This window comes from Camelus dromedarius, chromosome 24, assembly GCF_036321535.1.
Source record: "Camelus dromedarius isolate mCamDro1 chromosome 24, mCamDro1.pat, whole genome shotgun sequence".
Classification (NCBI taxonomy): domain Eukaryota; kingdom Metazoa; phylum Chordata; class Mammalia; order Artiodactyla; family Camelidae; genus Camelus; species Camelus dromedarius.
This window is the reverse complement of record NC_087459.1, coordinates 30,023,651-30,045,812: the sequence shown is the minus strand read 5'-3', so window position 1 is coordinate 30,045,812 and position 22,162 is coordinate 30,023,651. Positions and strand designations below refer to the sequence as shown.

General features: G+C 49.7%; 1 protein-coding gene and 1 long non-coding RNA gene across 2 annotated transcripts in view; one reads left to right on the top strand and one right to left on the bottom strand.

Annotated features, from left to right (window-relative positions):
- Positions 1 to 7,562, bottom strand: part of LOC135319174 (uncharacterized) — a 55,881-nt gene extending 48,319 nt beyond the window's left edge. The window contains exon 1 of the long non-coding RNA XR_010377625.1: positions 7,357 to 7,562. This is a non-coding gene — a long non-coding RNA (uncharacterized LOC135319174). The remainder of the gene's footprint in view (positions 1 to 7,356) is intronic.
- Positions 7,563 to 8,866: 1,304 nt separating this feature from the next.
- On the top strand, positions 8,867 to 20,460 carry NPTX2 (neuronal pentraxin 2). The gene is made up of 5 exons (XM_010992231.3): positions 8,867 to 9,463; positions 11,047 to 11,263; positions 15,935 to 16,179; positions 17,907 to 18,086; positions 19,039 to 20,460. Exons 1-5 carry the CDS (start codon positions 9,038 to 9,040, stop codon positions 19,264 to 19,266), a joined length of 1,296 nt encoding a protein of 431 aa, XP_010990533.2. The 5' UTR covers positions 8,867 to 9,037; the 3' UTR covers positions 19,267 to 20,460.
- Positions 20,461 to 22,162: the final 1,702 nt, after the last annotated feature.

The following is a 22,162-nucleotide window of genomic DNA, read 5'->3' as shown; positions in this document are numbered from 1 at the left end:
CCTTCTTTTCCAATCTGTCAGCTCAGATACTGATCACGAAACAGGTCAATGTGCTAGCTCTTAACAAAGCCATTTCTGTTTTAGATTTGTCAAAATAGCCTTCTAAAGGCATGTGCTTATAATGATGACTGATGATTCAACAAAACTTTACGGGGGGGGGGTCCACTTTTAATTTGGGCTAAGAGGACAAACAAGTCCTTTGTATCGTCCAGCTGTCAATACTGGCCCACAAGGGCAGGAGGGCCATAGAAGTGACTCCTGTTCAACCCAAGTCAGCCTAAGATTCCCCAGGTGCTGTGCTTATAGTGAACAGCATAGCTCTACAATTGTGACAGTCGGGGTAGAAGCAATACTGGAGGGAAGCAGATGCTCTCACGCTTTTGCCTTATACTCCCAAAATTCCATTTGCCACGTCTGTGTGCCCATGTGGCTTGGGTGGTGGCTTAGGTTCCATAAGGAGTCTTAACTGCAATGATGTAGAGAGAATAGCTAAGGCTTACCTCAGTGGGAAAGCTTTTTCAGGCCTATTCTGTTTTTGGATCCTTCTCTCCAAAGGATGTCCTTTTAAGGTTTTAGGTTTTCATTCTCTGGGGCATGGCTATTTCTCCATTCCCTAATTCTTCCAAAAAGCAGTCAAAATTAGGGGGACTTCTGTTTCTCTTGTTTTTCCTGGACTTACAAATTTCCAATGCATAAATAATTGCAATATGGTAGTCTTGCTTGTAGTTTGCAAGAGCAATTAGGCTATCAAGTAGCTTTCTGTCTCAAGAAGTTAGGAGAATTTTGCTGTAAATCAGTATGCCACCTATTCGAGACAATGATACTTTGTGAAGCATATAGCCCCTCAACACAACCCTTTTACAACAAATATTCATTGAGTACTTATGATGGGTCAGGCACTATTCTAGTGCTGGAGACACAGAGGTTAACAAAAACAAAGTCTTTAGCTCTTTTCATTACCAGTTGAGATAATATTTCCTGGCCAGCTTACTCTTCAAAAACTGCAATCTGCAAAAACTTCAGCAGATTTGAAGCACCATGAATTGCATTTATGTAATAATTTGAGTATTAATGTTGATTTCAATTGCAAAGGAAATCACAACCTCACCACTCACCCCTGTCATAGCCCTCAGCACACATGCATTCTTTATACTTCCTGACCTAGGCTCTTTTCAAGCCAGGACTCATGATACTGCTTATTTGTTTAAAAACAAAGATTAAACATCAAAACATTAGCTGCAGCTTCAAGTAGCATACTAAATGAGTATTTATTTTGTTATGAAGTTTAGAAATTGAGAGAATTATTTTCAATGCCAAAATGGCAAAGAAAAATATGAAATACAGTAAAAAGAATAAAGTCTAAGCTTTGACCTAAAATACCATATATTGACTCAGATTCTTTTGCTTTCATATGCCATGAGAGGTTTTTCGGTTTTGGAATTTTTTTTTTTTTTTTTTTTTGGCATTAAATTGACCTTATCTGTCAAACCTAAAGACTCAAGGCCGCAATACAGCATTATGCCTTTGTTCTCCTAACCCTTTCACTACCTTATGTAGTTTTCAGTAAGCTAGACTTAAAAATCAATCATAACACAGTATCTCTTTCCACAAAAGATTCTTCCTTCATCCTAAGGGTTTTTCAGTATTTTCTAACAAATCCCAATTGGGATTCACTTGAGTTGGGGAGTGAAATAAAGGTTGTTTAACTGGTTCCTGCTGAAGAAAAAAAAAATTAGTTGGAGGATTTACTTACTTAGGCTGCTTAAATTTAAGGGAAAGGCCCTCCACCCCTTCCCACCCAGAGGTGCTGTTCATTAGCTGGACTGAATCACAGAGCAAAAGAAGAAAGAGTCTGGATAGAATAAGCTGCCAGCTCTGCAACAAAAGCAGTGATGCACATGAAGGGCCTGATTCACTTCACGTGGTCCAGGGCTGAGCAGGGATGGCAACGGGACATCTGGAACACGCATGAACATATTTTCCTGATGGAAGCTTGTAACAGTGCAGTTTCTCTCTGATTAGTGATCTAAAATATGCAGTCTCTTTGCACCTTTCATTCAGCTAAGGAGAGGCCATCCCAAGTATGAACATCAGGATTCTAGGGGGAGTAAACAATTCAGCTGAGATGAAAGAGCCAACAAGAATTTTAGCTCAGAGCTCAAGGAAGCACTGGACCTAATGTGCTGAGAATAAATGTCATATGAGAACTTATTTTTGTCTCTGGCCCTCTAACTTCAATTGCTCTTGGGGCTCAGAACCTCTGACAGGGCTGAATTTCAATCTTTTGTAATTTCACCTTAACCCCCACCAAGTGGTGTTACAGAATCAGCAGAAAAAAACATTTGCTAACCCTCTCCTCACTATTTCTGTGACACTCCCATCTGGGCATCCAGATGGGAGAGTTTCGGGAAGTCTGGAATGTGCAGACATTTCAGACACAAATTCCCACTTTCCTTTGCTCAATTAAAAACTGAACATTGTTACTACTCACACTTTGTTCATTCATGTAAGTAGCTATTCTGGTCACCTGGCTAAAATAATGACCTTGTGTTTCCTCATGGATACTAGGTGAGTGATATCTACTGGAAATAAGATAAATTTATCTTAAGGTATCCTTGGAAACAGAGAACAGATTTGGAACAGAGGACTAAAAGTCAGAGATTACTAACTACGTATATATTTTTTTAAACATATCTGTTTTCTCTCCAGCGGTTTCAACCTTCCCTTCTCTCTCATGCTCCTTCAGACGCCCAACGCTTCCTATCTGTTATGGTTTTCATTATCCTTTTCAAGAGCTACTTCCCAAATTCTCCATGAAAATGTCCCCTGCCATTCTAACACAGTGACTTTCTTCCTGCAAAAACACAGAACAGATTCTGCATTGAGCAAAATTGTCTTTGTTTCTCTTCCAGAGACCTACCACCACTGTGCACAAAGATAAGATATTTATTGAAGATATATATTGAAAAGAGAAAGTATATCAGACCTAGATGCTGCCCATAAGGAGCTGATAGCCCAGTAGAGAAGATAATTCTACCAGAGGCTGAAGTAGTAAGAGAAATAAAGTGTGTAAAGGCAAGCTACCATCCTTCATAATGTCACTTCAGACTCAATAAAATCATGTAAACTTTGTGGAGGAGGTAACATGTATGGCAGAGCTGTGACGGATGATTCAGTTTTGTAGTTCTAGAATTCGTGGAAAGGTCATTCCAGATGTAAGAAACAACCTGAGCTCCAAAACTGAAGGATGGAAAGTGTGGGTCATTTGTAAAAAGCATTAACAGTTTACTTTGATTGAAGTGAAGGGTAGATTAAGAGATATACTAAAAAAAAAAATTAGGGTTAAATAGGATGATGGGAGGCAGATGTTGGTGACTAAATAGTTTATAAATTTGCATAGGGAAATACTAAAGTTTTCTGAGCAGGAGAGTTAAATACTTTAGAGTTGTACTTCAGGAAAACTGACCTGGCAATAGAATGAAAGCTAAAATGGAGGTGGCAGAGTTGCAGAATTCAGTTAGGAGGTAATCATACAGTTTCGAATAAAAGTCATGAGGTTGTAGCAGTGAATACAGAGTTGACATATTGTATAAGTAGAATTAGAACTTAGAAACTGACTAGAATTGCAATGGATTTGGACAGTGGGAGAGGAGACCTCAAAGTTTTCCATTTGGATGACTTGGAAAGCATTAATACATCAGAAATAGGGGACATAGGAGGAAGAAAAGAGGGATGGGGAAGAGAACAACTAATTTAGTTGAGGACATATTGAGTTAGAAGTGCTGGTAGCGTATCCTTGAGATGTCCAGTATGCAACTGATTTATTATGTTCTGGAGTTCTGTACAGATCATAGAGACCACAGCAAAAAGCACAAAACTGTGAAGGTAGAGAGTATAGTGAAAGGAGAGAACTATGACAACTCAACTTTGGATACGTGTAATGAAAGAAGATCCATAGAAGAAAGAAAGAAAAATGCCCAGAAAGCAAGGAGGAAAATCAGAAGAAAACAGTATCAGAGAAACCAACAATGAAAAGTTTTAATTAAAAAGGACTTAGTCAGCAATGCTGAATGCTGTGATGAGTTCCAGGAGAACTAAATGAAAATGGGCATGACAAATTATTAATTTTTGAGAAAGCTGTTTTTGAAGAAGCCAAGCATTTTAAAGGGTTAATGAGTAAGTTAGGGAGTGGTACAGAGAAAAGAGCCCTTGACTGGGAACCAGAGAACCTGAGTTCCAGCTTGGCCCTGCTGTTAAGTAGCCACATGACATTCTGACTTCTCTTAAACTATTTCCTAGTCTTCAAAATTTCATAAAATGTCTTCTAATACTCACTTCCAGAGATTGAAGCATGCTACCTGTGTGCCTAAACCACACAGAGACATTAAGCTACAAATACTTATTAGATATAGGCCAATTTCACTACTTTTAATTTATGTAAAAGTGAGGTGCTAAGTGTTTCCTAATATAGAGAAAGTGAGACTACATTCTTAGAGTATTTCCTCCAAGAAAACAACATTGATGAGGTCCCTCCCATTCCCAGTATACTATCCTCTACTTCTAAAAACTGAGTAAAGACATTACCCCTAGTTTACCCAGTGTCTTGTTCTACTGACTGAAATCAGAGAATGCCACCCAAAGCCTTTTTGTTTGTTTGCTGAAATCAGTTGGGTGATATTAGCAATCAATCCCCCCAAATCATGGCTTTCCATCCACATTTGATCACATACTAGTACAGGAACACTTCCTGAAACTCAATGTCTCATATCACATGCTCCCAAAATTAAACCAGAAATATGTTATTCAAGAAGAACCCAGATGCACTGAAGAAAGAACATTTGCTTTATTTAGTAGCCTTATATATACTGGGATCCCTTAGCAATACAAACTCAGAATCACTGAAATGTTAAGGACTACAAATCTTTTAGTTGGGTCCAGTCACAAAGTCTAGTGATATATTTTAAGTTAGTATAGATGTAAAATAGTTCATTTTGACTGAATTCTCTGATTAAAGTTAATAAATACAAGGCTTTACCTTGAAAAAACAAACCCACAAAGTAAGTTTACATTCTCTTGCTGAGACACCAGTAAGTTTTCCTGACATTCTCATCCCTTGCCTTTCCTCAAAAGAAGTTGGCCTGTTCTATCTCAAGAATCCTTTCTTGCCTTATTTATTTTCAACCTGATATCATAGAAAATAAAAGAAATTTTTAAATTTTTTAATGTATGTAATTTATCTCTAAATTCAGTGAAGAGGGAGGGAAAGGACAATTAGGATCTATTGTGCACGTGCTACATGCCAAACATGTTCACATACATTATCTCACTCAAGCCTGGCAATACTTTGTAATAAATTTAGCTTTGATGTTAGAGATGAGAAAACTGAGGCTCAGAGAGGTTAAGCTATCCTCTCAAGGTCAAATAGCAAGTTATAAAACTAGATTTGAAACAAAAGCTGTCTGACTCCAAAGCTCAAACACTTTCTACTCTACCATTTAGTTCACTCTAGTGAAAAATCCACTCTTGAGAGAGTCTTAGCATTTTAGGCACAAAAGAGTATTATTTAGGATTCTCTGGAGCCTCCAAATTCTGTTGTGTCTGCACTGAATCCTACATTTTAAAAAAGGAAAGAAAAAAAAGAAAGAAAGAAAGAAAAGAAAAACCACCAAGTAAACACTGTTAGTATCCCTCCCAATTGAAATTCAGCGCTGAGGACAGCTCCTGAGTCATGTTTGCAGGAAGTTGTCCTTGGATTCTGTTATTGAGCTCACACTCCCATTCTCAACTTCCCAAGTGGCACTGAGAAAGAGAGGAGGAAATGCAAAAAAGTAGAAGATGGGATCCTCTGACACCATGGTGGAAATTAGCATATTTCCCATAAGACCAAGATAAAAATGCATGTGAGAACAACAAGGGAACTAAACAGATGGGGCAATAAAATGGAGGCGGAATGAGCTCATCAGGATTCCCAGCACACCGTTTAAGTCCATAGTGGGCTCTCGGCTGACCTGGGAGCCAGGAGACATAGTGAATGAGTGGGTGGTTACTATGCTGCCGCATCAGTTACACTAGGAGATTAGGTGGAGCTGATTCACTGCTACAGAGCTACACAACTTCAAGTGAAGGAAACTCGGTGGGCCCTTTTCTCTGCCACACACATAACCTTCCTCATAGGTAGCATGAGTCGGAAATGCAGGATCTTTCAGGTAGACAAGGTTGCTGTGCTGTGAGTAAATCAAGGATGAACCTCCATGTTGTCAAGAACAGATTTCAGCCTGAGCTATGGCATCTCCTTGTGTGCAGGTTTACCTGCTACATCACAAGCACCCTGCCTTCCCATACTCACCCTTGGCTACAGGTGTTCACACCACAAATGGAAAGCACAGGCTCTGGAACATTCATCACACTGAACAGTGATTCTTCCTCAAACTACTAGCTCTTGGGCAAAGTCAGAAGGGCCTTTGGAGAGTCTAGTCTAAACCCTTTATCTTATACACAAGGAAACTGATGTCCAGAGAGGAGAAATGACTTGCCCCAAACCACTGAACTAGTGACAGAGTTGGTATGAGGACTTGTTCCTAAGTCAGCAGACTTTTCACTGCATCAGGAAGACAAAATAAAGTCCTGAATAGCATATACCCTATGAACTAAGCCCTCTAATTATACTGCCACCAAAGAAAATAACTTCTCAAATGCCTGGGTCATTCCATCTGGGTTTTGGCAGTTTCACTGATCACTTCTCATATGGGAAATCTTTTGAGAAATTTAAGAGTAAATATTTTGGGATTTATGTTTTGTTAGTTTTATGTCTTCTTGTACACTGTTCTCTTTATTCTGGAGGAAATTAAAATTCTGGAAATACACTTGATTTTATCTAATTATTAAAGGAACAAACCTTTATTTCAAGTAGTTGCAAATATGAATGTATCAGTCTATGCCAAGAAAGGATATATGGGAAAATATAGGCATACTACCCTAATTGTCACATTCAATTAAGATCCACCAAAGGCTATGCGTTTAAAAAAATCAAACCTATGAGTGAAAACTGAAAAGTCAAACCTTATCTGAACATGTCTGGATTTGGTGCATTGTGGAATAATCTAAAATGTAACATTTTGTGAAATGCTTTGCAACCTTGTTTACCTTCATTATTGTAATTTGCATATGTTAGAGCTCATTTAAACTTCTGGAGTTTTCAAGGAACTGAAGTAAGAAGGATGTAGGGGGAATAAGTCTATTCAAGTTTATACTTACGACATAAAATGAGTATCTCTGGGTGATCCAGAACAACAGAGACATTGGCCCACTAACCATCCACCCCAACCCCATATGGTTTTTACTAATGAATATTCTTACCTGAACCATCATTACTTCCATTGTCTTCTGCTTTGGGTGTTGTGTAGATCAGATTTCCTGCCTCTAATGTTTATCCACGAAGAGCTTTCTCATGTATAGAACTTTCCTTGTAATTTAGCAACATTATCCTTGAAAACCCCACAACTATTTACATAACAGAAGCTATTGTTTGAAGTGCAAAGCAGGTCAAAATTTGGTTTCTGGAGATTAATCACCGCAGTCTATTTTATATTATCATAATAATTTCATTTATTTTGATACAATTTGTTTTCAGGAATCAACCTCAGCTTCTGTGCAGAAGTGACAAATTCATTTGTTTCTGGTATAATGGATAATATGATTAATGACCTTGCCACAGGATTTCTTAAAAACATAGAAGAAAAAAAATAAAGACTTCTATTTATAATGTGCAGTAAACCAGCGCCGTCTGTAGCTTTGCATCAACATCTCTCTGAACTTGTTTGTAAACCACAGGCCAGATTCAGAAACAAATTCGCTCCTGCCTTTGGGGGTTTCTGTACATATCCGTTCCCTCCAAGAATCTGAGGACAGCGGTCTCTAGTTGGGAAACTGGACGTGGTGGCCACCCCATCTAACAAGGGTGGGGCACTGCTTCACTACGCGGCACCATCGCGATGACTGCGGTCGGATGAACCCCATCGAGCCCAGGCCTTGGTGAATAAGGCCACTGCCAGGTGGGCTGTCGCTGGGCCCCCACGGGAGAGCTCCGTGCAGGGCCTCGTGGCTCCGGCCCACTCCACGCCCCTGGCTGGAGGCAACCTGGCGCGAGAGTGTGTGGGTGTCCCCTCCTCGCCGTTGGCATCTGGAGCCTGTTTTTCTGGTCCCCGAGGACCTGAGAATTCTTTCCAAGAGGTGGACCTGCACCGGCTACGGAGGGCGTCCGGGGAGTGGGGGGTGCCGGCGTCCCGGAGGAGGCCGTCGTGGGTCTCCTTCCCGCCTTCAGGGTGAGGTGACTGCGGCCCTGACGAGGCGGCCCACGCCGTCCGCGGGTGGGTGGCGACGGCAGCCCTGGGTTCGAGTCCCCCTGAGGCGCCTCCTCACTTTCCTCACTTGTCCAGTGGGGGCCGCCCCTGCCCTGGGGCCGCCGCGACCGCTGGGCCAGGCCTGGCGCCCCTGGGGACGCCGGGGCACTGGGGGCTTTTGGCTTCTCCACAGCCCGCGACGCTCGCGTCCCCAGGCGGGTCCGAGGGGCGCCTGGGCACGTTGGTTGGGGCTCCCGAAGGCATCCGAAGGCCTTTTTTACCTCAGCCCTCCCTTCCTGAGGGCCCCGGGGCCCCGCGCTCGCGCTCGCGCTCCCCGCTCCGGCCCACGCTCCCGCCCGTGGGTCAGCGGAGCTGAGAGGAGGCGCCCTGCCCCGCCCACTGCGTGACGCGCTCCAAGCCGGGCCAATCAGAGCTCGCGGCGCTGCGCCCCACGCGCCGGTGCCCCCGCCCCTCCAGCTTAAGAAAGGGCGCGCCGGTCGGGCTCTGCCAGAGCGCAGAGTCAGGCGGAAAGTGAGGGCTGCGCGACGGCTGTTGGCTCCACAGGCTACCGCGCTTACGCTGCCCTCGAGCGGCGCGCCTGGCCGCAGCCTTCCGCGCAGGCGCCCCCGCCGCGCGCCCCGACGGTACCTGCTTACCGGATTGCCGGCGATTGCTGGAGTGAGCGCGGCGGCAGCGGGATGCTGGCTCTGCTGGCCGCCGGCCTGGCGCTCGCCGTGGCCGCTGGGGCCCAGGACGGCCCGGCTCCCGGCAACCGCTTCGTGTGTACGGCGTTGCCCCCAGAGGCGGCGCACGCCGGTTGTCCGCTGCCCGCGATGCCCATGCAGGGCGGCGCGCTGAGCCCCGAGGAGGAGCTACGGGCCGCGGTGCTGCAGCTGCGTGAGACCGTCGTGCAGCAGAAGGAGACGCTGGGCGCGCAGCGCGAGGCCATCCGCGAGCTCACTGCCAAACTGGCGCGCTGCGAGGGGCTGGCGGGGGGCAAGGCGCCGGGCAAGGTGGGCACGGGCAAGGACACCATGGGCGACCTGCCGCGGGACCCCGGCCACGTCGTGGAACAGCTCAGCCGCTCTCTGCAGACCCTCAAGGACCGCCTGGAGAGCCTCGAGGTAGCGGGGCGTGAGGGCCCAGGGGGGACGCCCCCGAGGCGTGTGACAGAGGAGGGGCACGTCGTCCTGCCCGCCAGGCTGTGCGGGACGCAGCTGCTGGGACCCTCTCGGACGCAGAGCAGCTGGGTTTGGGGTCAGGGGCGTTCTCTGTCCAGATCCGGAACTTACTTGCATAGCTCGCATCCCTCCTCTCCACTCCTTGCTGGAAGGAAAGGGTTAAATCCCCCAGCGCGCCAGGACTGCCCGCCCTGGAGCCATTCACTTCCCGAGGTCCTATCTGGAGAACCGGGACAGCCTCTTCTCTTTCCTCTCGTGTAGAGCTTGTGTCGGATGACCTGAGGCTGCCACTTGAAGTCGGCAGTCCTGGGCATCCGGTGTTTCCTTTTATAAATCGGGTTGAACTGGACCAGAGCAGGAGGAGGCCCTGGGGTCTCGACGGGAGGCTAAGGCGGGAGGGTCACCAGCCACACCGGGCGCGCCTTGAGGGAAACCTGGTTAACTTCAAAAATATTCTGTCGCAAAATTGCACAGATCTAAGGTGCCCTTCTCGATTGCTTTGGGGGAAGGGACCTTATTCCCTTCTGTCTTGGAAGGCTATGCAGTTTAGAACTTTGAGAGAGAGAGAAATCTTCATTTAATTTCTGTCTTTACTTTCCTCCCTGTTTAAGAAGTGTGGATGTTTCTGTTACACACGTTTACCAAAATACTTCGTAGCGAAAGTAGGTTTCAATTACAGGTGATAATTAACTGCAAAATTATTTGAGAATTTCCTGTGGCATGATGGCTAAATACAGTATTTCCAGCATCTGTATATCCCTCCATTCATTATGGTTAATAACAGCTAACATTTCTGGAACACTAAATGTGCGACAGGCATATTGTCTAATTTTAACCCGTGCAACAATCCTGCCGAGGCAGATCGTATAATCTGCATTTTACAATTTGGAACCCTTAGAGGGGTAAATAGCTTGCCAAAGACTCATGGCTAGGCAGTGTTAGGCTGCCTCCAGAACCAACAAAATGGTAGAGGAGTAAAAGAAACAGAAAGCGAGGGTTTAGAAACAGCATTAAAAGCAAACATTCCTGGAATTCAGAGTAGTCCCCATGGTTTAGAGTTCTCATTTTCCAGTAACATCTCTGCAAGTGTAGTCAGGTACCTTTGTGCCATAGTGGAACTTGGGGGCTGCTTTCGTTGCTAGATGTAAGCTCATCAGTTTTGAGGACCGTTTGATTAACTTTTTTTTTTTTTTAATCCTAGCTGTGTCTTGGTCTTGAGAACTATAGATATTGGTTAAATTTTTGACTTTTTAGTAAGAGGAGAAAAACAGCTTTCTGAGAGGAGAAATGAGATTCCCAAGTTTCAAATTTCAAAGTAATTCTTATCTGACTTTGAAATCCTCTCCATACCAAAAAAAAAAAAAAAGCATCAGCACAATGCTCTCCTTCCTGCCATTGGCATGATTTAATACTCCCATATTGGAAGCGTCTCCCTGTGTGATAGGGCCATTAGAGCTACATTGCACAATTTCTCTTTAATGGGCCTTAATATTTCTCCCTCTTGTGTCCGCCCCCTCCCCCAAAAGCACCAGCTCCGAGTGAATGTGTCTACCGCGGCGCTGCCCGGGGACTTTCGGGAGGTGCTCCAGCGGCGGCTGGGGGAGCTGGAGAGGCAGCTGCTGCGCAAGGTGGCCGAGCTGGAGGATGAGAAGTCCCTGCTCCACAACGAGACCTCGGCTCACCGGCAGAAGACCGAGAGTGCCCTGAATGCGCTGCTGCAGAGGGTGACCGAGCTGGAGCGAGGTGAGTGCTGCGCTGGTGTGTCTGTTGCCCTCTGGCTGATGTCCATCTGGCCCCCCAACCCACTGTCTGTAAGGGGAGCCGGTCAGAGCAGCGGAGAGCAGGCAGGAAGGGACCAGCAGCACAACTGTCTTGCCCATTGACAGAGGCCACTTGGGCCCCCAAGGAGTGGTCACCCCCAGACCCCTTCCTGCTGACCCTGGGCAGCGGTTCTTCTCTCGAGTTTGCTGGGCTCCAAGGCTGCTCTTCTGTCACCTTGGAACCCACAGCCCCAGCTGCAGAAAACCACCTGCTCCATACCACCCGAGCAGCAGTCCCCCTCTGCCTTCTGCCTCTCGCTTCTCTGACGACGTGTTGCTTTTTCAACCTGAGTCATCTCATGGTGCACAGAGTTAGGGTTTCTCCCCCACAGATGAGCTGACTTGGCCTTGTTGGCGCTTGTCAGGGACTTGGGAGAGATGGAGGGGGCTGATGCTGCTGGGAGTGGCCTGGTTTTCGTCACCTGTAGTCAGACCTCGATGTTAGCAGTGATTGTAGCACTAGGTAGAGATGGTTCGTGGCTGTTTGAGCAAACAGTAAGGTGACTGACAACAACCATCTCGGGGATTAATCCCGCCCCCAGCCCCACTCGCATTGTCCGTGGAAAAGCAGCCCACTCAGGACCAGCTTGGACAAACAACCTAATCCCTGACCTCCAGCCACGTGGGCATTTCAGTCCCTTCCTAATGAGACCTTGCAGCAGATCCTGGGTATCTTTCTCCTCTCTGCTCACGCTCTGGTGGGTGAGTTTCTCGCACAGGAGACAGAAAGGGGAGGGATCAAGGGCCCTAGATCATTCAGGGTGCTCTGGGTGTGAAGTTTTAGGTCTGCTGGTAGAAGGTGTCGGATTCTAAGCTTTGTAGATGCACTAACCTGACAAAGGCATTTTCTCATTATTCGGGTTTATGGACAGGCAGGTGAGTGTCCAGTAGCAGAATGTCCAGGTACTCTTTCAGCGACATGGGCTCAGCAGGGCCAGATGGGCTCGCCCAGGGGCATGGTGTTTCCCTTTCATTTTCTTTAGTCGCTTTCACTGCAGCGTCCCAGGAGGCACAGGTCTCCGGCATCCCTTTCCTGTTCTCTTCCTCCGAAAAGTCTCTTCTTCCTTCCTTCCTTCCCCTTATTATTACATTTGGATTCTTGAGTTAAAAAAAAAAAAGTCCTCTGCCTCAGCACTGCTGCTGGGCGACCTCAGGACGTTCAGCAGGTCTCAAGAGCCTCCCGCAAAGGCAGAGCGCGGCAGCGCAGGCCTGTGGCACAGGGCCGGACCGGAGGGAGGCGGCGTCAGGGCTGGGAGGGTGGCTTGCCTTCCCCAGCCCAGCCTCACCCCCATGGGGCCTGGGACCCGCAGGCCGAGGGAGCAGGGACACCACAGTCATTCTGTGACTTGAAGGGGGTGGCTGTCGAATGAGGGGAGGGCTTTACCAGAGACCTTGGTGGCTGTGTACCTCGCTTGGTGCAGTGGCCGAGTACCTGCAAGGAGGTGGGTTAGTAGAAGTGGGTTAACAGAAGCTCAGAGTTACAGTGTGGAGACAGGACCCGTTTCCTAGACGAGAAGAGTGTTCCGAGGTTCTCAGCCAGATGTGTCGTTGGGGAAGAGGGACCCGAGGTGGGCCACCGGCTGGTGAGCAGCAGTAGTCACGTAATCCCACCCTCCCCATCTTGGTATGTGACTCTAGGCTGACTGTGAGTTTCACTTGGCTTCCTCTGAGGTCCTTCATCATGGCTTTGGCCACACATGAGCCGCCACTTTGTGACTCTCCTCCCCATCCTTAGCCTGTCTGTTCACAGCCAGGAAGCAACAGTCAGGCCTCGCCCAGCCGGCCTGATTCCTGCACACATGCTCGTACGTGCTATGGGAAGACCTCAGGGCTCATCTGGCACAGACGGGAGGTCTGCGTCCCATCTAGAGCTGGACTCCGCAAGGGCATGGCCCCGGCTGGCTGTTCTCACAGAGCCCCCAGGGCCTGGCACTGAGCAGCAGCTCAGCTTTTGCTGACCCCTGCCTTTTGACCCCACCACAAGAACTCTAGCATCTGTGTGCTCCACCCAGTCCTGGGATGAGCCTTCGCGGAAAGCGATCATTTGCTGACGGTTTTGTCTTCTGGGCAGTTATGAGTTTATATCTGTCCCATGTGACAAGTGTGAAGGGCTGTGTCAGCTCCAGCCCCAAATATACCAGGAGTGGAAAACACACCCTGTTCCTTAGAAGCATCTTGCTAAGCCCAGAGAAGACGGACCTCGACCACATGCAAAGTGGGGGGCTTTGGGAGACTCTGGCCTTCAGTCCATCATCCCCTGCCCACTAAGGGCCTGTTCTGGGCCAGACATGGGGCTGTGAGCTCCACACTCAGTATCTTCTGTAACCCCTGCAATAACCCAGTGAGATAGGATTTTGTCATAGCTGGGGACTGAGTCAGAGAGCTGAGTGATACCCGCATTCCTGTGGCCAACAGATTGCAGAGCTGGGGTTGAGGTTAGAGGTGACTCCCAAGGACCAGAGTCCTGGAGGCTGCACCCTGGAGCGGCAAGTGAGCTCCAGCTGCGCTGGAAGAGAGGCTCCTCCCAGCTCAGTGGTGAGCGTCCAGTCCTGCACGTGAATGCTCTGGTGGCCAGGTCCCCAGGGTGCTCTTTTTCTTTATTTTGAGACTTGCTCATCTGTGGGGGCCCCAGACTCTGGGCTGGCAAAGCAGGCAGAGCCCAGCTCAGGGCTGAAGTAAACATTAGAACCTGTCTCTCTTTGGCCCCAGGCTGCCCCCCTCCTTAGCTTGTCTGCCACCTGCAGTCTCTGATTTATTGGCCAGGCCTTTTAATTCCTTAATTGGTTTTAACTAAGTTTCCTCTGAACCTCCAAGCTGTTTTATATAAATAGAGGGCACCTGCTTTCAGGGTAGAGGCTTCGCCTTTGCCCCTTGGCTCCCCCAGCTCTGATGAAACCTATCTGTTGTCATCAAGGTAATGACATTCCCAGCACCGAGCCTTATTAAATCAGTAAGCCTGCCCACCTGCAGGGAGAGAGGCCATCTCTCACTATTAGATAATCATGTCTTGTGAAAACATGGGCATTTGCAGATTAAATACTAGCAGCTGCATGTCGTGGAAAGAGGGACTTCAGTTCCCAGCTCTGTCATTTGCTGGCTGTGTGACCTGGGCTAAGTCACCTCACTTCTCTGAGCCTCAGTGCCTCCACTGTGCAACATGCAAAACTGGGGGCTTGGGGCTTCCTGGTTCTCTCTCAGCTCTGCTTCAGCCTCCTGTGGGGCCCATCTCAGCCTCCGCTCTGGCCTGGCGCTGCCCTCAGCCGGTGCTCCACAGCCTTAGTGGGTCAGGATGGACTGGGCAAGACTGCGCAGTCAGCAGATAGGAGCAGATACTACACGTGAAGCCCGGTGTCTAGTATTTTGCTGCTGCATGTTCCAGGGACGTTGGAAAGGTGATGCAGAGCCCTGCTGCCTTCTTTGCAGAAGGTCCTTAGGTAGGTGTGAACCATGGCTCCGAAGAGCTGCTCTCACATATTACGTACTGTGGCAGAAAGTGAGTTTGGGGGATGGTGATGGAGAAAGGTCTATGCATTCTGGCTTCTGTTCTCCGGAAAGGGCAAGGAAGGGACCAATTTAGTCTACTAGTGACAAAGGCAATTTGGCTTCGGGCCGGGAGAGCCTGCCTGTGTTTGACGGCGAGGGGGACCATCTGGCCTCTCCTGTGTGCTTAGTAAATTCTTGTTGAATGAGGGAAGTGTGCTGAGGCTCCTTCTCTGACAGCATCTGGTCCCTAAATAAGAGGGACACTTTTGCTGGGACAGCTCATGGAGTCAGCGGTCCCCTGCAAACTTTGGGATCAGCGATAAGCAGACAGAGGCTTGCCTTCTGTGTGTTTATTTTTGTTGTTGTTAATTTCAAGCTTAAATCAAAATTGTATTCAAAGTGACTGAGACCCATTTAAGAGCACCAGTTGTTTTCAAAAGGCTTTAGAAGCACCATTTACACGGGGACAGCCCAGGGCTTCTCACCAGCCCCCGCAGGCCCCGAAGGGTCAAGGCTCCAGCCAGGTGAGTTCACCTCAGCGGGGAGGGTTGCTTCTGCCCCACACTGTTCCAAACCGCAGGAGACGGTTGAAGGCAAATCGTGAACAAAGCTGTTCATGTCCAGGATTTAGTCCAAAAGCGCTTCTGAGTTAAGTTGTAGTGTCAGGTCACGGACACCTGACCCCTTCACCTCGGCAGTGGTGATTCTTCAGGGCTGGAAGTACATGGACTCAGTCTATAGAGGGCCTAGGTCCCTGTGAGACTTCCTGCCTCCGAGCCCAAGTCTGGTGGGCCCCTGGCCAAGCTGAGCTGAAGAGGCCGAGATTTCAAGGAAACAGCTGAGTCAACAGGACTTGGCCGAAGAAGGGTTTTCTGGCTTGATTTAACCAGAAAATTAAATCCAGCTTGCCCCTACCCGCTTCCTCAAGCTTCCAAGAGCAAGGATGTGCCTGTTTCCCACTGGAGTTTCAGCACCTTGAACAGTGTCCGGGCGGTATCCTGTGCCCCGCTGCTTGGGTGAGGGTCCAGGAGGGCTGCCGCTCTGGGCTGTGCTGGTTGCTGGGGGGAAGAGGTGGGCTCACATGCTGTCGGCCCCTCTTTCCCTCCGGCAGGCAACAGTGCGTTCAAGTCGCCTGATGCGTTCAAAGTGTCCCTCCCCCTCCGCACGAACTACCTGTACGGCAAGATCAAGAAGACGCTGCCCGAGCTGTATGCCTTCACCATCTGCCTGTGGCTGCGGTCCAGCGCCTCGCCGGGCATCGGCACCCCCTTCTCTTACGCGGTGCCCGGGCAGGCCAACGAGATTGTGCTGATAGAATGGGGCAACAACCCCATCGAGCTGCTCATCAATGACAAGGTGAGGCTGCCTCCCACCTCCCACCTCCCGCCTCCCACATCCCGGTGGCGGCCAAGGTTGGGATGTTGCAGGGGGTCCCATGTCTGGCCGCGGGGCTGTCCTCCTCGTAATGGGGATGGTTTTGCCCTGATTCAGTTCCACTGGGGGCAGGTGATTGGTAAGGAACAGGGAACAGGCAGCTTGTGGAGATCCAAGCTGTGAGTCCAGCCAAGAAGCAGCAGAGGGTCCAGGCACAGAGGCCACGGAAGAAACAGAATGAGCTGGGGTCTCTGTGTGCCAGTCTGAACTGTCACGGGCCCTTAGGCTGGTCAGGGAGGGGTGTTCCCCAGGGCTGCACCAGTGAGGGGAGAGTATGTGTGTGCGTGTGTCTCTGTGAGTGTGTGATATTTCTCATGAGCATCTCTTTTTTTGGAGGAGGGATTATTGAAATATATTTACATACAGTAAAATTTACACTTTTTAGTGTACAGTTCAGCCAGATTTGACAAACATACAGTTATGTAACCATCACAACTAAAATACAAAACAGTTCTATCGTCCCCCCAAATTTCTTATTCCCCTTTGTGGTCACCTCCTGCCCCTGTCCCATCCCACAGCAACCATTAATCTGTTCCCTGTTCCCCCAGTCCTGCCTTTCCCAGACCAAATGTCCCTTTTCAACAGACTGGCTTGTTTAGATGTTCTGGGACGTGGTCTCCTCAAGAGATTGGCTCTGGCATCTGTGGGACCCTCCAGCAGCCTCACTTAAACTTAAGTCAGGCTCCATGTTACCCAGAATGCATCCTCACATCCTCGTTGCTGGAGCTGAGTGTTGAGTGGCTGCACCAACCCCCTGGCTGCCGGAACCCCAGGCGTGTGCACCAGGCACTGGCCCCCCACTCAGTCTGTCTTTACTGAACCGCCCTTGGTAGAGTTTATTTAAGTGGGAAGCGCTGTGGAGTCCACCTGCTGGGCTTCTTCCAGGAGTGACCACGTCCCTGAGCTAGGGATTAATTGTTCTAACTAACGCCCTTGAACGGCAGGGCCGAGAGCCTTGTTTTCCTCTCGGTTTAGATGTCATGTAAACAGCCAATTCCTGGGAGGAAGCTCCGGGTTGCTAGGACACCAGCGGTAGCAACACGATGCTCGGAGTCAAGCTGCTCTGTAGAGATGGTGCGGGTCGGAAAGGCCCTCCCTCTCATTCTGTGTGCATCCCACCCAACATTCGCACATGGTCATAGATGCTCTGCTTGGGAGGACACGCACATGTGCAGATCCCCGGGTGCCACGATGGCAGTTGGGACCTTGCCTGCAGAGTGCAGATGCCTCTCCTGACTGTTTCCCAAAGAAGTTGGCCCAGTAGAGCCCTGACTTCCCTTTGGGTTCTCCAGCGAGGGGTGTTCAGGGGTGTTGGGGGCAAGGGCTGTTCTGCCTGGTCTGCACAGTATCCTGGACCCTCAGCCAAGTCAGGGTCCGAGGGTGTCCAGTTGAAAGCAGGGCCACCCTGGGGCCAGAGGCTTGTACCCAGGCTGCCCCTTTTCCTCTTCAGAGTCTGTGACACACATGATGTCTCCAGCCCAAGGGTCTCTCTGAGCTGGGCAGGGTGGGCATGTAACCCACAGAGCAGAGAAGGGGATCAGGAGGGAACCCCCTTGATGGGAGCAGCAGTGGGCCCAGGGCCTCCGGTCCCCGCAGGTCAGACTCCTGGGAACCCCAAGGGGACCCTCATCTGCCCGTTGCTCCCACAGGTCGCACAGCTGCCCCTGTTCATCAGTGACGGCAAGTGGCACCACATCTGTGTCACCTGGACGACACGGGACGGCATGTGGGAGGCCTTCCAGGATGGGGAGAAGCTCGGCACCGGGGAGAACCTGGCTCCATGGCACCCCATCAAGCCAGGGGGTGTGCTGATCCTCGGGCAGGAGCAGGTGGGTGCAGACGGGGCACGAGATGGGCACCTTCCCAGGGATGCTGGGGGGAATGGCTGCCCGGCGGTAGCACAGGGCCGGAGCCTGCCCAGCTGTCTGCCTGCCGGACCCTGCTGCTCCGCCCGTGCTGCCCTGTGGCCTGAGGGGCTGAGGGCAGGGTGTGGGCATGTCCTGCTCTTCCTGGCAGGGACCAGGCCGGTGTGGTGGGTTCAGACAGATCCCAGAACAGAGTCCATCCAACACAAGTGAGCAGGAGTGTCCCTGGAGTCACAACCCTGGGCCATCTCTCCGGCTGTTTGGCCTCTGCCAGTATTGACTCAGGATGCCGGCCGCTGGCTGGCATTGGCATCTTCCAGCAGCTGTCGGCTCTGGGTCAAGACCCTGATTCCCCAGCGAGGGCTCTTGGAGAGCAACGCCTGTCAGGGAGATGGGAAACAAGACCTCAGAGGCTGCCCTCAGAGAACTGGCCTTCAAGGGGGAGGAAGTCTAAGTCGGCTGTCTGCCTTCAGGCAGATAAGAGTCCTCATTTCAATCTGTGTTTGAGATTTACTGCTGGAAGGCGAGGGAGTAGACGCCAGGTCCTCTGGGGTCCTGGAGTCTGGGCCCTCAGCCCCCTCCCCCGTCACTTCCCTGGTACTTCTCCCCGGGAGGGGCTGGGAGCTGAGAGACCTGGTCTCATCCTAGCTCTGGGGCTTTGGGCAAGTATCTCCCTGCTCAGTTTCCCGTGCGTAAAGTGGGGTGTTTTGAGTCAAGCCATCTCCTAGGACTGGCGTGCTTTGGAACTGCCAGGAATCCGTGGTCAGCACATGTGGTCCGAGTCAGGAAAATGCCCCAGGGCCCATCTCCTGCCCAAGCTGGCATCCTTCCCCTGGAAGCCCGTCACGCGCTGGGAGAGGTAGCAGCCACGTTTGCTTTCGAGCCTGTCCCGATGCAGTCTGTTCCCCTTTCCCAGGACACGGTTGGGGGCAGGTTTGATGCCACACAGGCCTTTGTCGGGGAGCTCAGCCAGTTCAACATCTGGGACCGCGTCCTCCGCGTACAAGAAATCATCAACATCGCCAACTGCTCCACAAACATGCCGGGCAACGTCATCCCCTGGGTGGACAACAACGTCGATGTGTTTGGAGGGGCTTCGAAGTGGCCAGTGGAGACCTGCGAGGAGCGTCTCCTTGACTTGTAGCTGCCTTCTCCTCTCTCTGGGGTCGGGGGGTGGGGATCGGGCCATTCCCCTTGCTCCCCCAGTGGAACTGTGTATAAAGCTCCTGCCACAGTGGGCTGGGGCCCCCAAAGCCCATTCCCAGGACATCTCTAAGACTGAGGTTCTGTGGCAGCTTCGGTCACCAGCTTATTTGTTCCTAACCAAGATTTTTTGGTTTGGGGGGAGAAGAAGCGCTGAACTGCAGGTGGGCAGATTTCTGACCAGCTATGGGGGACTGTTGTCCTTGAGGCCCAGTTCAGATACCCTGTAAATGCTAGTGCACCCCAGCCCTGCCTGCCGTCTCTGATCCTTGGTGTCTCGTGTGCGCTGTCTGTCCCCTTCAAAGACTGTGCATTCATCCTGCTGGAGTGGCCGTGTCCCTTGTTTATTGAGTGCACCCTGCTGTGAACTGAGCACACAGCAACCCGCCCCCTACCCAGGACGGCCTTTCTCTTGGTGTTCTCTACGCTGTGAGTCTTTCTGTCCACGGACCTCTTGAGTTTAAGGAGGAAGACAGGCTGCCAGACAATACCCTGCCTTCTCCAAGGTGAAGGGGTGTCTGTGGCTCCAGAGAGGGGGCTGGGAACAGGAACTGGGAACGGAGAAGGGCCACGGTGGCTGCCCCTCCCTCTCTGTCACCTCTCCCTCTGACCGATGCTTCGGTGGAATCGTGGCTGGGTATGGCTTTGAAAGGTGTCTTTTCTCCACTGGTGCCAAACGTTCAGTGGCAGCTTTTACAAGCATTCGGTGTCGTTTGGGAAATTGATTTTTCTCCCGCAACAGAAGAGCAGCCAATAGCAGCCTCCCAGCTTTGATGTCTTGTCCCCCTGTCCCCCGTGAGGAACGTGCTAGTTTTAATTCATGTTGATTCCTGTAAGCATTTGACCGTCCCAAGTATTTCCCCCAGAACTTTTACGGGAAACGGGTGTCATTCTGCTTAGTGACTCCAGGCTGCTTCATTTATTGGACAGAGGAAGTAATTTATTTTGAAGATAAAGTGATTAAGTGGGGAAATTTATAAAGCTAAATATTATATATTTTATTTTTCTTACGTGTTTGAAGTGCAAACCTGTGGAAATTCCATTTGTGGGACCAAGATGACATGCCCATCCTAACACTGTGTGCTACCAGAACTCTTCTGATGGTGGAATTTTGATTAAAGTGCACTGGAAGATGCCTTGGTGTCTGCTTTCTCCTTGTCGGGGGCTGAGGGCAGGAAAGGCTGGGGCTTTGCAGCCTCCAGCAGGAGGACGGCCTCTCTGGTTAGTCTGGGCCTGGCCTCGGTGGGCAGCCCCAGGGGAGCTGAGGATGCCTGGAGGAGGGTGTGTGCTGGACTGGGCTCTCCCCTTCTCAGCTCCAGGCTGAGTCTGAGGATGCCCCCCCCCCCACGCCTTTCTGTCCCCAGCCTGTCCCTGTCATCTCAACTGGGAATCCAGCTAGCTAGGTGGCCCTCAGCTTGCTGCCCCAGACATGACACCTGTTTGGCATCTACTCTGTGTATGCGCCACTGTACATCTCATCTAACCCTCTTCACAACCCCCTGAAAGAGTTCGTCCCAATTTACACGTGAACACGTGGAACAATTAATAAGTGGCTTTTGGATCATAGAGCTGACAAAGGGCAGAGCTGGGATCCAAGCCAGCCTCTGTCTCTAAAGACCCTTCCACCCACCCCTGCCTTCTGGCCTCTGGCTCTGGGGGTGCCTAGTGCCAATGTGTCTTCCCAGGCCACCTCCGTGTGTCCACCTGGCCCTGGTAGGTGTGCTAACATTCTCCCCACCTTCACAAATGTTAGATGTGCCCCCCTCACCACCACTTTCTATTTTTGTATCTTTGCTCCATTTCAGCAGCTGCAGTTTGTCCCCTTCCCAAGTGGCAATGTCTAACTTTCTATTCTAAGGGAGCAGAGTCCAATCTTGGGACCAAATGATACTGTGTGCTGGGTGTACTTGATACTGAAGCCACAATGGAAGCTGGGACCTAAAACCTAGATCAACAGTGGGTCACTGAGGTTCATAAAGTCCATTTTCAAAGTTATGCATTATGACTTGGAAGGAACTCAGCCATTAGTGTTGGGTAGAACATGAAATTAGGCCAGATTCCCTGCTTGGGGGCCTTTGGAATCCAAAGTGCTGAGGTTAGGTGAGAGCAGTGTATTCTGAATCTCCTTCATGAAGAAAATGCCAGATACTCAGATCTCCCTCGGAGGACGCTGAGGAGTTTCCTGACTTCCTCCTCACTCCAGGCACCGAGCTTCTTTAGCACTACCTCTTCCAAGAGCAAACCTTTGCATCAGAGCTTTGAACCTCTGCTTAGCCAGGTAACTTCCTTCCTGCAATTGGAGAAACTGAAACCAGAACATGGAACCAAAGTGCTCCTTCCTGACCTGATGTGAGAAGATGAAAAAACACGCATCTCATCACTGCTGCATGTTGGTTCTCCTATTGGAGGCTTGCCCTTCCTGACATCAAAGCAGAAACAAGAATCAGCCATGAAATCCAGTGAGTTTTTTATGCCTCGAGCCTCCTGTCTGAAGGAGACCTGTGGCCTCAGTTTCCCCACTCAAGTTTCTTCCTAGGGTGACAAAAATGTTCTCAAGTTGACTGTGGTGATGATTGTAAAAGTCTGAACCCTTCTAAAAATCAGTGAATTGTACACTTTAAAATTAAGGGTGAATTTTATGGCATTTAAAATACATCTCAGTTCTAAAGAGGAAAAAAATATGAGGTTTTAGAGAAGGTGATGGATACCATTTACCAAGATGGGGAGATGGGGGAAGGCAAAAAGCAAGATTATGGGTGGGTGGAATCCCCTAAACGTATAAATCTGAGATGTCTAGAACATATTTTAGTGGAGCTGTCTGGTGGGCAGTTGGATTC